At 36.6% G+C, this 15,595-nt stretch overlaps 1 protein-coding gene across 8 annotated transcripts in view; it reads right to left on the bottom strand.

Annotated features, from left to right (window-relative positions):
- Nucleotides 1-15,595, bottom strand: part of ARHGAP21 (Rho GTPase activating protein 21) — a 137,957-nt gene that overhangs the window by 50,838 nt on the left and 71,524 nt on the right. For all 8 annotated transcript variants that reach the window (XM_055331462.1, XM_055331468.1, XM_055331459.1 and 5 more), the window contains one exon: nt 340-432. In XM_055331462.1, coding sequence (XP_055187437.1) covers nt 340-432 — 93 coding nt within the window. The remainder of the gene's footprint in view (nt 1-339; nt 433-15,595) is intronic.

Raw genomic sequence — 15,595 nt, 5'->3', positions numbered from 1 at the left:
GTCAATACATATCTGTACCATTTTACTATTTTGTAATCCTTATCAAAATTAAATGTAGGCACTTTTAAGAAAGCCTCCAAGAGCCTGTTATCTAAGTGGTAACCAAAAGTGCTCCTAATTAATAATTTATATTAAGTTATTTGTGTCCAAACCCATCTATTTGGGTATCAAGAAACATACAGATAACTAGGTTCCAAAAACAGTAATAACTGACATGAAGATACAGGAAAGAACATACAGAAGGAGATAATGAAAAATATGGAAAATGAAATATGGAAGAAAGAAGAAATAAAGGAAAAAAGAAATCTGGAGGTATTGTTTAAAGAGGAATATCAGTACCTGTACATAATCCAGCTTCAAAAGCAGGTCCTCCTTCTTTAACCTGTTTAACAAATATGGTATCCATTGGTTCCAAGCGGTTTCTTTGTTTTCCTGTGGGAGAGAAAAAGTCCAAGGCACAATCATAGAATGAATGAATGAATGAATGAATGAATAAATAAATAAATAAAAAATACTGAAATAGAAAATGATATTTTAGACAATTAAGCAAAGATTTTTAATGAAGTGTTAAATACATATCCTGAATTTGGATGCTAAAATCACAATTTAGGAGTTTTCATTAACTCAAACATTTATTTTGTTTCTTCTGTAACACAACCACCATCACCGCAAAAGTAATGGTATCCATTTAGTGGGTACATTCTGTATGTAAATTACTACACTGAGAGTTAATTTCCATATCACATGTTACTACTACTATTGCATAAAAGGGGAAACTGAGGACAGGAGAGATTAAATCCTCCAAGGTCACATAGCTAGATTACACAGGCAGTACTTACTCTACTGCTTTTTAACACTCCACTGGGCTAAGTACTAAGTTATAACAATGATGGAAGATACAGTCCTTTCCCTTCAGGGACTACGGTCGGAGAGAGATGTACAAACCAAAAATGGCACTATGGTATAAAAAACAATCATAGGCAAATACAATATACAATTATGGCAATGACGAGTGCATGATCAACTCTGTAAGCCAATATTTCACAAATTGCTATCCATGGATCATCTGCATTAACACTGAATGTGCTTGCTAAAAATCAATGTTTTGGGGTCTAATCAGAAGTCTGCTTTGTCAACAAGTCTCCCGGATGATTCTTATACACACTAACATTTAAGAACAACTAACAGTTTCAATATAACAGAAGTCAAGGAAAGATTCCCAAATCAGAGGGCATGTAAGCTAAGTGATAAGCACTAAGACAAGGACTGTGGTGGGAGGAAGGGCAAAGAGGTAGATAGTGGTTCTCAAAGTGTGGTCCCCAGACCACATAACCAGGGCATTGACATAACCAGGGAATGTGTTAGTCATGCAAATTCGGGGACTCCATTCGAGCTCTGCTAAATCAGAAACTGAGGTGACTGTGATATGCAATCATGTTTGGGAACCACTGAGGTAGGAGACACAGCCCTCACTCTTAAAGAACATGACTTAGCAAATAAGGCAGATATATGCAGGGAGTGATATAATAATACTCATTACATTGCAATACTGGGCAGAAAATGAATGTTAAATATTAAGAGTTTACAATTCTTGCCATATAAAACTAAATTTTCATCATGGTGTATCACAAATGTGGCTCAAAAGTTTCTTTTTTTCCTTTTTTTTAAAATACACCTTAAAAAAAGATTTTATTTATTTGAGATAGCGCACAAGCAGGAGGAGGTGCAAAGGGAAAGGGAGAGGGAGAAGCAGGCTCCCTGCTGAGCAGGGAGCCCAATGTGGGGCTCAATCCCAAGATCCTGGGGTCATGACCCAAGCCAAAGGCAGACGCTTAACCTGACCCAGGCTGAAGGCAGATGCATAACCAACTGAGCCACCCAGGTGCCTCTTAAAAAAAGTCTTAAAAAAGGAATATATATCAATAGCTCCCTTTACACACTTAGCTATTTACTCTGAAAGAAGTCTTCTAAAGTAGTGGATGACTAATTCAATCACTTGTATGCAACAGGGTGGAGTAAAAATTGCTTATTTTTAAGTTTTCTTTGTTTTAAGTACTGTTTTTGTTTTGTTTTTTAAGTTGGCTCCATGGTGGGCATGGAGCCCAACACAGGGCTTAAACTCATGACCCTGAGATCAAGATGTGAGCTGAGATCGAGAGTCAGACACTTAACTGACTGAGCCACCCAGGCACCCCAAATTACTTGTTTTCAGAAGCCAGTAGATATGGATCCAAATCCTTGCTTTGCCACTTCATAGTCCAGTTGCAAGTAAGTAAACATTTTTTACTTAACTATTACTTTTTCTTCTATGATATTAAGAGATAATTATTCTATATTTTTACATTCTTGAAGAGTTTCCATGAAGACTAATGAGATAACATGTGAAAGTATTCAGCATGGCACATAACTGGTTACTCCAGTTATAATTCCTCAGCAAATGTACATTTGCACTCTACACAGTGCTCAAATGAAAACTAGTACTATATTTTATGTCTGTAAGAATTAAAAACTTGAAAGGTAATAAAAATACACTTGCAAAGTATCTATTATACAATTTAGAAGCCTATAAATATGTATCAGATATCTTCCCAAAGAAACTTTATATGGCCTTCTATATTCAGATAACATGAAAATACTATAAATCCTTTTGTCATTTCAGATTAGCTATGATAGCCATGACTACTTTCTCTGTGAGGCTTTGGAGGAAAAAAAGAACTAATGTCAGTTAAATCCCTACCATGAAGAATATCCTAATTCTTAAGAGATGTTTGTTAAAGAAGTCAGGGACTAATTGTTATGATTGTATCACTGTATTGTATTATCATATTTCTATAATTATAATTCTATCTGCAACTTAATTTTCAAATGGTTTGAGGGTAAAAATAAACCAAGAGACCATCCCTAGACATGTGGATAGGCAGATAAAGCAGACAGAGCAATATGTTAATTGGTAAACCAAGACAGAGAAGGTTTCTGCTGTACTTTGAAAATTATAATAAAAAGCAGGAGCGACTTCCTGGATGTGCCAAGCTTTATTTTTCTTCATAGAATTTATCACTCACTACTTAAAAATATGTTTTTATTTGCTTGCATTTTGGGTGTTTGTCTCTCCCACTAAAATGAAGAACAGGGATTTTTGTCATGTTCTCTGATATCCAGAGTACCTAGAATGATGCCTAGCACAGAAGTGGCATTCAAAAAATATTCAGTGAGGGATCCCTGGGTGGCGCAGCGTTTTAGCGCCTGCCTTTGGCCCAGGGCGCGATCCTGGAGACCCGGGATCGAATCCCACGTCAGGCTGCCGGTGCATGGAGCCTGCTTCTCCCTCTGCCTGTGTCTCTGCCTCTCTCTCTCTCACTGTGTGCCTATCATAAATAAATAAAAATTAAAAAAAAATAAAAAAAATATTCAATGAGTGAATAAATTTATTATTTAGTTTAATTCTCATAATAAGCCTGCAAGATATACGCAAGTAAGAGGAAACAGACTAAGTAACTTAAAAAGAGGCAGAGTAGGGATTTGAACTCGGGTCCTAATCCAAACACAGTGTTCTCAGTTATTTCAAAAATAATTAAACTATTTATTCATTTGTCAAACTTTACTGAATACAGGCAGTCACTTATAATTACTTTGAATAGAAAAAAAAGTTTCTTTTCAGTATCAGTCACTTAAAATTATTTTTGGCTAGGTCTCTCTGTAGCCAACTCAACATTTATAAGAACTGGCATTTAAAGAAAATCATGTTTCTTCTTAGCTAGAGATTTGAAGGTTTAGTAAGTTTTGTTGAATCAAATCATTGCTTTCATGAACTTATATAATAAAAGAAGAAAGATTTTCCTCATTAATGTCTTCTAGTCTATTACGTCCAAAAGGTGATTATACCATACTTTTATTTAAAAATACAAAATGTAAATGACTTTAATGAACTCTATAAAAACACTGAGAGTTGGCTGGGCGGCAATGTAGTAAATTCTGAAAATTCTGATAGAAAATTTCACTTATACATAATAGAAGTTGTCCAAAATAATTTTGATTTAATTTCTATAAAAGAAATATTAATTCTTCAGAGACTGACATGATAAAATCAGAGACACTGTCATTGACAAATCTTTCTTTTTTTTGACAAATCTTTCAACACACTATGCGTGAAAACATTTGAAGGTGGAACAGATTAAAATGGGGACAATCTGACAGCAAAAACCATCACATCTGCTGAGAACTACTTTTGATTCTTGCTGTCACTTTTCTTTCTGAACTTTGTCTAAAATCTGACTTACTATTACTACTTAGATATTATCCAATTCCTTCTAAACAACAGAAAACTGATAACCCTTAATTACAGGCAGGTTTCACTAAAAAAATATACTTCATTTTAATTTCCATATTCTCTGATTCTAAGTTAAATACTTGGCTTATTAATTTTAAGGTGTGTCTTTAAGAGAAGTATTACCCAAAGGGTACAAACATAGTGATTCAGAGGGGCACATACATCCCAATGTTTATAGCAGCAATGTTCACAATAGCTAAAATATAGAAAGAGTTCAGATGTCCACCAAAAGATTGTGTGTACACACACACACACACACACACACACACACAGGAATATTACTCAGCCATCAAAAAGGATGAAATCTTGCCATTTGCAATGACATGGATGGAACTAGAGTGTATTATGCTGAGCGAAATCAGTCAATCAGAGAAAGACAAATACCATATGATTTCACTCATATGTAGAATTTAAGAAATAAAAACAGACGAACACAGGGGAAGGGAAGGAAAAATAAGATGAACACGAGAGGGAGACAATCATAAGAGATTCTTTAACTATAGGAAACAAACTGAGAGTTGCTAGAGGAGAGGTAGAGGGGTAGGGGCTAACTGATGGGCATTAAGGAGGGCACATGATGTAATGAGCACTGGGTATTATATGCAACTGATGAATCACTAAATTCTACCTCTGAAACTAATAATACACTATATGTGAACTAAATTGAATTTAAATAAAAATATTTTTAAAAAGTGTCCTCTCTTTATAAGACAGAGAAAGACAAATACCACATGGTTTCATTTATATGTGGACTCTAAATAACAAAACAAAGAAACGCTCATAAATTCAGAGAACAAACTTGGTTGACAGAGGGGAGAGAGGCTGAGGGTGGGTGAAATAGGTGAAGAGGACTAAGAGGTAGAAACTTCCGGCTATAAAATAAGTAAGTCATGGGGATGAAAAACACAGCATAGAGAGAATATGGTCAATAATATTGTGGTAACTTTGTGTGTGATAGGTGGTGACGACATGTATCACAGCAAGCACTTCATAATGTATATAGATGTCAAATCACTGTGTTGTGCACCTGAAACTAATTTACTATTCTGTCAGCTATATTTCAACTAAAATTTTTAAAAAATTTTAAAGAAAGGATAATTTTAAAAAGTATCTTCTTTTTAATATATTCTACTGGAAATGGAATCAAAAATTTCAAGTTTAAAATGTGTTATTCCATCTCTTGTCTTTAATTTTTTAAGTCAATGATTTCTGAATATGCACATCTAAAAGTATGATCCTGAACTGTGGTAATTCACGAAGAAAAACAATTCTTTACTTTCCTGTATTATCATCCGGCAGGGCCAGATAGCTTCAACAGCAATTCCTAGTAAAAAGCCTCTTTTAATTCTATATCCATGTTTTATAATTTCTCATTTTTTGAGAATTCATAGGAAGTGCTTCGAAGAACTGTTTTTATTCAAGTGTTATATCCTTGACCTTGTCAAAGAAAAGGAAAATGTGTCTTTTTAGCACACATACATAAATCTTTCTGTATTTGAGAAAAGAAGTAAAAAGACGACAATCTGAATAATCTAAATGGCTAAATGACAGCAGCTAAAATGGCCAGGTACAGAAAACATTCCATTTTATGCTATTTAACATATAATTAGCAAAGACTTAACAAGTAGACAGAGATCCCATATGTGACTTTACTTAAAGTTGAATACTATTTTGAAATCAGAAAAAAAAAAACCCACATACTTTCACATTATAGTAAATATAATCACTTGGGAGAAAAATAACGAGGAAGGAAGGAATGAAGAAGAGACGAAGGAAGAAAGGGATGAATGAACAAACTATGTGCAGGTAGTACTTGCCATCTAAATACTGGATGAATACCCAGGTAGCTGTGACTTCTATTCTCCACAGGCAGGATAATGCAGTAGTTAACAGCTTGAGCCTTTTAAACAGATTACATAGTTTAAAATCCTAGCTCTGCCATTTACCTTCAAGGAAGGTTATCAAATGTTGCAAAAATTAGTTCAATTTAATTGGGTATCCTGTATTTTACCTGGCAACCTTACCTCCAAATGATTTTAGACAAATGTTTTACTTGTGTTACAGTGAACTCCTCTGAACAATGAGGATGATGGTAATATATTCCCACCTGGCAATGTTGTTGTGAGGATTAAAAGAGATAATCCATTAAAATGCTTATATAATGTCTAATTCAAGTAGGTATTTAATAAATGTTATTACTGTGCTAGTCTGATAATAACCCTTTGGAAGGTTTACATACAGATCAGGGATAATTGAGGCTGGGGTGCTTGTCACTCTGCAAGTGCTTAATTAAATACTGGTTGAAGGAGTATCTCTATAAATCCAACTGTTATATTATGAAGAAATTGAGTAATACAAACCAAAGGCTAAAGAACTCTTTAAAAAAAGAAGGTAGACAAAAATATGAGACTGTACTAAAAAATTTTCAGTAACTCTGGCATGAACTACACCATACCTATTTTCAAAGAAACTGGTATTGAAACTAGAGGACTACATCCCTAGGCCAGTGGGCTTTGTCAGTTAAAAAAGATTATTTAAATCTGTAAACGACCCTCTCCTTTAGAGAATGCTAAAGCCCAAAACATTGCCAACATTTAAATTATTTCAAAATCTAAACTTAGAATAAAAGCAAACAGACTCAAGCAAATGGATTATTTTAAGAAGTGACAATTTTGCAGCGCCTGAGTGGCTCAGTTGGTTAAGTGTCGCCTTTGTCCTGGGATTGAGCCCTGCATTGGCTCCCTGCTCAGCAGGGAGTCTGCTTCTCCCTCTCCCTTTGCTCTTCCCCCCAACTTGTGCTATCTCTTAAATAAATGAAATTTTTTTTTTTAAAAAGTGACAGTTTTGAAGTATGCCACTTATAAAGAGGACCCTGTAAAGAATATCCACAGAAAAGTAGATAGGTATAAGTCAGGGAATCCTATAGTTCTGGGGGCAAGAGGAAAATATTTATTAACAGAGTGAACAAACACATACCTTATACAAAGAAATACCCTCCCATGTTTTAAACAAAAACAAAGCAAGAAAAAAAAAATAATGGCTGTCACTGAGATTATTAAGCTTTTTGGCTTCTTCCTTCTGAGTTCCTGAAGATGCTACTGAACAATTTTTTTTTAAATGGAACCAATCTTCTCTTTTATAATGACAGTTAATTTTTTAAAGTATTCTTTTAATTTATTTCTTTGTTGTAAAAAAAATTCTACACAAGAGAAAGCCACTGAAATTAAACTGGGCTTCATATGAAAGTTATATAAGCCATGGAAGAAGGATACTCTCCACAAATGTGGAAAACTAAAGAGATACATCACATAATGGAGCATTAAAGCTCCAAGCATTAATTATTCAAAGAAAATCAATTAAATGGTTTATGGAAATTCATATTTAGTATTTAGTTTTCAGACCAAAAAATAAGTGAAACCACAATGTAGATCGAAATAGATATCAAAGTTAAATCTAAATAATGAAAAATGACCTCAACTTCTTTTTGATGGGTAATAGATTGCCACGGGGGGGGGGGGGGGAATAGGGCATGAAGAAGAATTTATTGTGCAAAAGTTAGGAATTATGAATCTTTTAAGGCAGAAAACAAATGAGAAATAAATATCAAACCCAGGCTAGTGATTATCTCTGGGGAAAGAGAATAGGTGAAGAGTTATGGCCTCAATCATACTTATAACCATTGGGATGGGGTGGGATGGGGTCAGGACTGGGAGGAAGGACGCTAAAATGCTAACCTGACAAAGATAGGTGGCAAGCATTCGGAAGTTACATTTTTCCCCCTATATTTTCTGTTTGCCCGAAATATTTTGTAAGTATTTCTTAATTGTTGGAAACAGACTTCTAATATTTATTTTGAAGGTTTGGCTTGCTGATGGCATTCAAAATTATCCTAAGAGCCTAACAGAGACACACTGTCTAACAACCAAAAAATCCATAAATATCATTATGAAGCAGCATCCAACTTTAAAAGACTGGTATGGCAGATTACTGGGTAATCCATTTCCTTTGGTTATGGTAGAAGCACTAATTAAAAAATATAAATATATGCTAGTTTATTAAATCTAGGTATTCCCAAATTTCTACTAAAGATGTTCTCATTTCCAGAGTGATGGCTAATACTTTAAAATTATATCTCCCAAGCCTCTAATCTACAGCTCCAACAATTATGAGCTTCAAACTCAAAATTCCAATAGCCTCTGGACATTGTAGGATGTTGCCTGTTGGGTCTCAGTCAAATTCTATCTATAAGCAAACTCATATCCTCTACTCAATCTGATCTTCAAGTAATATCAGATGGAGCAAAATAAAACTTTTTAAAAATCTGTTAAGTATTAAAAAGCAGGCTATATTCTAACTTAATCATGATAAACTTTCAACCCACACCCAGCTAATTATTTTTGCTTACTTTTTATTGTGGAAAATGTCCAACATATACAAAAGTAGACAAAACAGAATAAAAACCCATGAACATAACTTAAATAACTAAAAAAACTTTGTCAATCTTATTTTACTCCTACTCACTTTTTCTTCCTGAAGTGTTTTAAAATAAATCTCAGATATCATGTCAATTCATTCATCAATACTTTAAGATTTATTTATTTACTTGAGACAGAGAGAGAGCATGCAGGGTGGGAGGGGGAGAAGGAGGAGGGAAAGAGAAACTCAAGCAGACTTCGTGCTAGGTGTAGAACCCAATTTGGGACTTGATCTTACCACCCTGAGATGAGACCTGAGCTGAAACCAAGAGCCTAATGCTTAAGGGACTGTGCCACCCAGGCACGTCCCCTACGCCCTTTTGTTTTTAAGATTTACTTATTTACTTTATTTTTTAATTTAATTAATTAATTAATTTTTTGCTTACTTATTTTAAAGGGAGAGAGAGAGCATCCAGGGACATTCATAAATACTTTAAATACTGCAGTATGCATCACCAGCAAATAGGAACTTTACTTTTTCTTAAGGAAAGATAAAACAATCCCAGATTTCTCCATAGTATGTGGTATTCTCCACAGTGTAGATAAGTATAAACCGACAACAAACACAATCTTGCCTTCTACTTTCATCCTCCTAAATGCCTACTTAGCATCAACAAAAAGCAGTATGTCACAACATAGAAAAGACAGCACCAAAAGCTATGAAACAAATTTAGAGAGGTTTCACATATGAAATCACAACAGAACCCTAGATTAAGTTTCCCATCAAGTTAACCATTCCCAATGGAATGCTCTGCCTACGTATTCAAATCAGTGAGATCACACACACACACAGGAGAACATACAATACATGAAAAACTCCAGCACATGGAACAGTGCCTGGCACACAGTAGACGATCAATGAATATTTACTGCTGACTTACCAAATTACAGCTCTGGCAAATGTCAATAGTAGAACTGCCCAAAACCAAGTTAAGAGATTTGTTTTAGGAACAAAGTTGCATTGCAACTGACCTGTAGAATCTCCCTCAAACAGTAGATGGGGCTACTTAATAGTGGCCACTTAATAGTAGTTTGAGTAAAGTACCGCTAGGTGTCAGACACGAGTCAAAATTTTCTGGCATGATTAATGACTTGGGCAAGACAGACTCTGGAAGAGTGTTATTCATTCAACAAATATTTACAGAGCTTGTAAATGTGCCAGGTGCCGATTATCCTGCAATGAGCAAAACAGTCCTGGGATCTGCCCTCTCGAGTATTTGAAATTTATGCAGCATCATTTGTCTCTCTCTCTCTCTCTCAAGTTTCAGGAATTTCACCAAGTATGTCTCACGTGTGGATTCACAGCCCTGCCATTCCTGTTGTGGTGGATTTTAATTTCTCCCAAACCCAGGAAAATTTGTTCCAGTGTTCTAACCACCAGCAACTATCTTTCCATCTCTGACCTTACCATTGCTGGACCCCTTAACGAATTCCACTTGGTACTTGCTTTTATCAACATCTTCCAGGGCACCTGGGTGGCTCAACAGTTGAGCGGCTGCCTTCAAGCTCAGGGTGTGATCCCAGAGTTCCCGGATCAAGTCCCACATCGGGCTTCCTGTGTGGAGCCTGCTTCTCTCTCTGCCTGTGTCCCTGCCTCTCTCTCTCTCTCTCTCTCATGAATTTAAAAAAAAAAAAAAAGACCTTCCATTTCCTTTAGCCCTCCCTATTCTTCAAGATTTGTCAAGCTCCCTCCAGAAATCACTTTCTTTCTTACTTACTAAGATTACCCACGGACCAATACTGCAACAAGATTCACCAACAACTTCAACTTCCTTCCCTGCCCCCTGACCTTCCAAAGCATTCAGCTTGCCAATCTCCAACTATGGAGAATTCCATCCATGTGCCCACTCTGTTCCTCTTCTTGGCCTACTATTTCAGTTGAACAAAACTGCAAATCCCATAACCCACTGATTTATAGTTTCTGAGTTCAGCTAAGTTCTCGATACGGCTCACTCAAGTCTCTTGCTTATGTTTTAATTCCCATTCCTTCACGGTTACTGTTCCAAACTTAATGAGCTTCTTGAACTTGCTGCTCCATCCTGATTTCCTCACACTATCTGGATAACCTTTTCTTTTACGGCACAGTACACTTCAACTGTTGTATCCTGATTTTTTTTTTTTTTTTAATCTTTGCCCATCCTTACTTCCTTTTGTTTTACCTTAAGTAAGGATTTAGTCACCTGCTTCCCTCAAGACTGTTTCCTTCACGGTCTCCTCTCATGTGTAAAACTTCAGTCAATCTCTGTTCTTCCCTTCACTGGACAGACATACATATTCTCAGAGACATACAGTAGCTTCCTGTACTTAAAAGAACAGCAAAACTTCTCCCTGTCCTTCCACATAGCTACCATCTCTTATTTTCCTTCCCTTCCTTTTCATACTTTTTAAGAATAGTCCATATCATATCCTCATTTCTTTACTTCTAATTCAGGGTTTCTCCAACACTGACAAGTATTCCCTTGGGGATACAAGCAAAACTTCCCACCCACCTCATTCCCATCCTCATTAAGTTTCCCTGCTCTAATTTATGTTCCAAACCACGATACTTGGTTTCTGTATCCCCTCCGCTCACTCTACTGAAACTCAGTAACTTTACCAGTGTGCTGCTTGTCAAACTGGGTCCAACAGTATCCTTTTTAGTCTGCATCCAAATCTCTATGCAAAGGATAGTTATCTCCTCTCCCCTTAAAATGACCACCTCTTACTTAGCAGGTCAGCAACTCCTCCTGGTTGTCTTCACCTTCCAAAACTTATTCTCAGACTTCCTTTCTGATTCTTAGATGTTTACCTTCCATAGGGCCCTATCTTTATCCTCTGTTTTCATGCTCTCTGGGCATGGTTTCATTTGCACCTAGGACTTAATCAGCGTATATATAACAATGACTTCCAAATCTATTTTCAACCCCACCTTTCCCAATGGGATCCACAGCCAAATTTTTAACCAGGTACTGAACATTTTACAGGCATCAGAAATGCGGGATCCCTGGGTGGCGCAGCGGTTTGGCACCTGCCTTTGGCCCGGGGCACGATCCTGGAGACCCAGGATCGAATCCCACGTCGGGCTCCCTGCATGGAGCCTGCTTCTCCCCTCTGCCTGTGTCTCTGCCTCTCTCTCTCTCTCTGTGACTATCATGAATAAATAAATAAAATCTTTAAAAAAAAAAAAAAGAAATGCAACTTATCCCAAACTAAACCCATTTCCTCAGAGGAAGGAGGCAGATATGTTCCCCCTCCAGAATCCTGCAGCTAATGGTCCCTCCATCTATCCACTCATTCATGCCAGAGAAGGTAAGCATACTCCTCCAGAAATCATCCTTACTTGGTGACATAAAATTCACACTCAAGTCCCACCACCAAATCTGGGCAGATATAACTTCCAGATATCTCTGAAATCTATTCTAGAACACTGGTCTTCCTTCCTCCTGATGATATCCTATTCACCTGTCAATAGTGCAAAGGAGGGCAGCCCCAGGGGCGCAGGAGTTTAGCGCCGCCTGCAGCCCGGGGTGTGATCCTGGAGACCGGGGATCGAGTCCCACATCAGGCTCCTTGCGTGGAGCCTGCTTCTCCCTCTACCTGTGTCTCTGCCTCTCTCTCTCTCTCTCTCTGTTTCAAATAAATAAATAAATAAATAAATAAATAAATAAATAAATAAATAAATAAATCAATCAATCTATCTTTTAAAAAAAAATAGTGCAAAGGACATCCCACCTGAGACCCCCTTCCCTGGTGCTTAGATGATGACTCCCTGTGCAGTGGTCCTGCCACAACTGTACACACCTCTACTGTTGCATGTATGTAATTATTCTACACTTTCATCCTCCATCAGAGTAGGGGCTTCTTGAAGCCAGAGCCTTTATTTTACATATATGTTCTTTACATATATATACACATGCCAGGAACGGTTTTGAGTTTTAAGCCAAAATAACAAAATAAAGTTCCTGTTCTACATTCCAATTGAGGCAGAAAATGTTTGACAAGAAATAAGTAGCATGAGAGATGGTGATAAGTGTTAGGGAGTATAATAAACAGAGCCGAGAAGGGGAGGAAGGGTGAAAGGTAGGGCTGTAATACTATTTTCATGATAGGGTCAGACAAGTCCTCTCTAACAGGTGACATGTGAACAACTACCCGAAGAAAGCCAGGTTAGAAGCCGTACTTCTCCCTTTCCAGCAATGAGATTAGTGGCTTACTTGTGGTAGTGACTCAACAAATGTTTGCTAAGTGAATGAATAAACAACAGGAAATATATTTCTAGATTTAATATATGTAGCATTCATATACAAATATTTCTGTTCTGGAAAATTATGTTGAACTTCGAAAACAGGGACATAACTATTCCAATTAACTTATTAGCTGCATCTATGAACCATATACTTTGAATGTAGACTAGCTGAAGAGCAATCAGGAAAAAAAAAGGGGACTATCCAGCCAGATGGTGTCTATGATCAAAGTCTTAAGTCATGCAGCAGCTGGGAAAAGACAGCTCAAAATCACCTAATTACAGGGTCACCTCTGCAACATTTTCTATAGAGAAGTTTTTCCAGAGAAAAGCCTAGAACATTACTACTACTCCAATTGTGTACTTTCCTTGACTTTTTCACCTGAATAGTCCTATTTCTAATTAGCTGAGACTCTAGATTTCATATTTATTTTTAGAATGCTTTTAGAATGCTTCCAGAAACTTTAAAAATTGCATTGATTGTCTTGACTACCAAAGTAACTTCATGCCTTTCAAAGTCTTAAAACCAACTCCAAAAAATTGGATTTCTGACAGTGCCTACTTAATCCAATCAAATTCCTTTCATTTTCGATTACTGTAAAAATGGTTTCCTGGAACTTTTAAAGTGAAGTTAGATACATATTTTTTATTTTTTTTCAAAAGAATTATTATTATTTTTTAAAGATTTTATTTATTTATTCATGAGACACACACACACACAGAGAGAGGCAGAGACACAGGCAGAGGGAGAAGCAGGCTCCATGCAGGGAGCCTGAGGTGGGACTTGATCCCGGCTCTCCAGGATCAGGCCCTGGGCTGAAGGTGGCGCTAAACTGCTGAGCCACCCCAAAAGAATTCTTTTTTTGGGCTGCCCCCAAAAGAATTTTTTAAAAGTTTATTTTTGCCTTACCCAGCAGATATCAACCTATCTTCTAATTTTTTCCCCAAAGGTTTCATTTATTTATTGGAGTGAGAGAGAGCACAAAATGGGAGGAAGGGGCAAAGGGAGAAGGAGAAGCAAACTCCCCACCATGCAGGGAGCCCAACATGGAGTTCAATACCAAGACCCTGGGATCATGACCTGAGCTAAAGGCAGACATTTAACGGACTAAACCACTCAGGTGCCCTGCCCTATTTATTTTTACTTTCATGTAAGCTCCACACCAAACATGGGTCTTGAACTCACGACCCCAAGATCAAGAGTCATATGCTCTACTGACTGAGCCAGATATATATATATATATTTTAAACTCTCATCTAACTTAACCATCTGACCAGTGTATTTTACAAAACGGTTTGCCAAATTCCTACTGACATTCAGGATTACAATATTTTTGTTACTGCTGCCTGAGCTTACACACTTAGTGGCTATGTCACATCTCTAAACTTAAAAAATGTCTGACATTTCATGTTAAAAGGGAGAGAGGTGAAAGAAAGGAAGGAAGGCAGGAGACAATAATTTTCTTCCTGGACAGCAGTGGTACAGATATGAACATGCTGAGTTGTGCAGCTTGGGGAAGAGTCATGTCGGAACAGTGCCAAGTTAAGGTTGGTTCATCCAAAGCATTGACTCAACAACATCTGAGCTACTACCAGGTACATACTAGGCCCTGGAAATTAAACAATAAAGGACAATTTCCTTCTTTAATGATCTTTGTTCTTAAAGTAATACATAAAAACGCTGTTTTCATAAATACAATGAATAGTCTGGGTATGGAAAAAAATTTCAGTTTGCATACTCTAATACTAATTTTTGATAAGAAATATATTTGCCCCCTCTTATTTCTGCATTTTCCCATATCAGATCTGTGCTGCTGCCACCACCTCCCAGGATCAGGTGGAGGAGGAGGAGGCAGAGAGTCTCTGCTTGTTTATCACATAGCAGGAACAATTGCTCAGATTAACTGTCTCCAAAATATGAGTAGGGATTTTCCAGAAGAGAACAGAGAAACTAACTGTGAAGCATCAAACAATCTATTTATTCCATCTTGTACAAAATAAGCTTCCCAACATTTGGAGAATAGCTATCACTTTCATGCCCTCAGCATTTCTTTTGCAAGCCACAGCATCAAGTTCTTTCAATCTTTTCAAAAAATACACACCATAGTTTTAAAATTTATATATATCCTTGCTATCACTGTCCTTTATTTCTGAGGCTCCCCAGTGTTTTAACCATGTTCTATTTAATCAGAAAAAGATCCAGGAGCCCTAATTTCCCATGTTTTCCTACCTATCAAGTGGAGAGGAATAAAATAAATATACCGAAGATAAGTTGTTAATAGCAAAATACAGAATCACTTATCTCTCTGTGTGTGTACACATGTATGCATGTGTATATTCATGTGTGTATTTGTGTGTATATAAGCTTATACATTTTTAGATTAGGAGACATTGCCCATAAGAGCAAACTACAAATAACTTAGTAATCTGATTTTATCTATATTGATAGGATATAAAGGTATTTCAATAAGACAATATATGGACAGCAAGTCTTTTATTTTATTTTTTTAAAGCAAGTCTTTTAATAAAGTATCAATGTACTAGCAAATTGAGCTAGTATAGGGGAATGCA

Source organism: Nyctereutes procyonoides, unplaced genomic scaffold (assembly GCF_905146905.1).
Source record: "Nyctereutes procyonoides isolate TBG_1078 unplaced genomic scaffold, NYPRO_anot_genome, whole genome shotgun sequence".
Taxonomy (NCBI): domain Eukaryota; kingdom Metazoa; phylum Chordata; class Mammalia; order Carnivora; family Canidae; genus Nyctereutes; species Nyctereutes procyonoides.
Note: the sequence above shows the minus strand (reverse complement) of the source record. Positions and strands in the feature narration are given on the sequence as shown.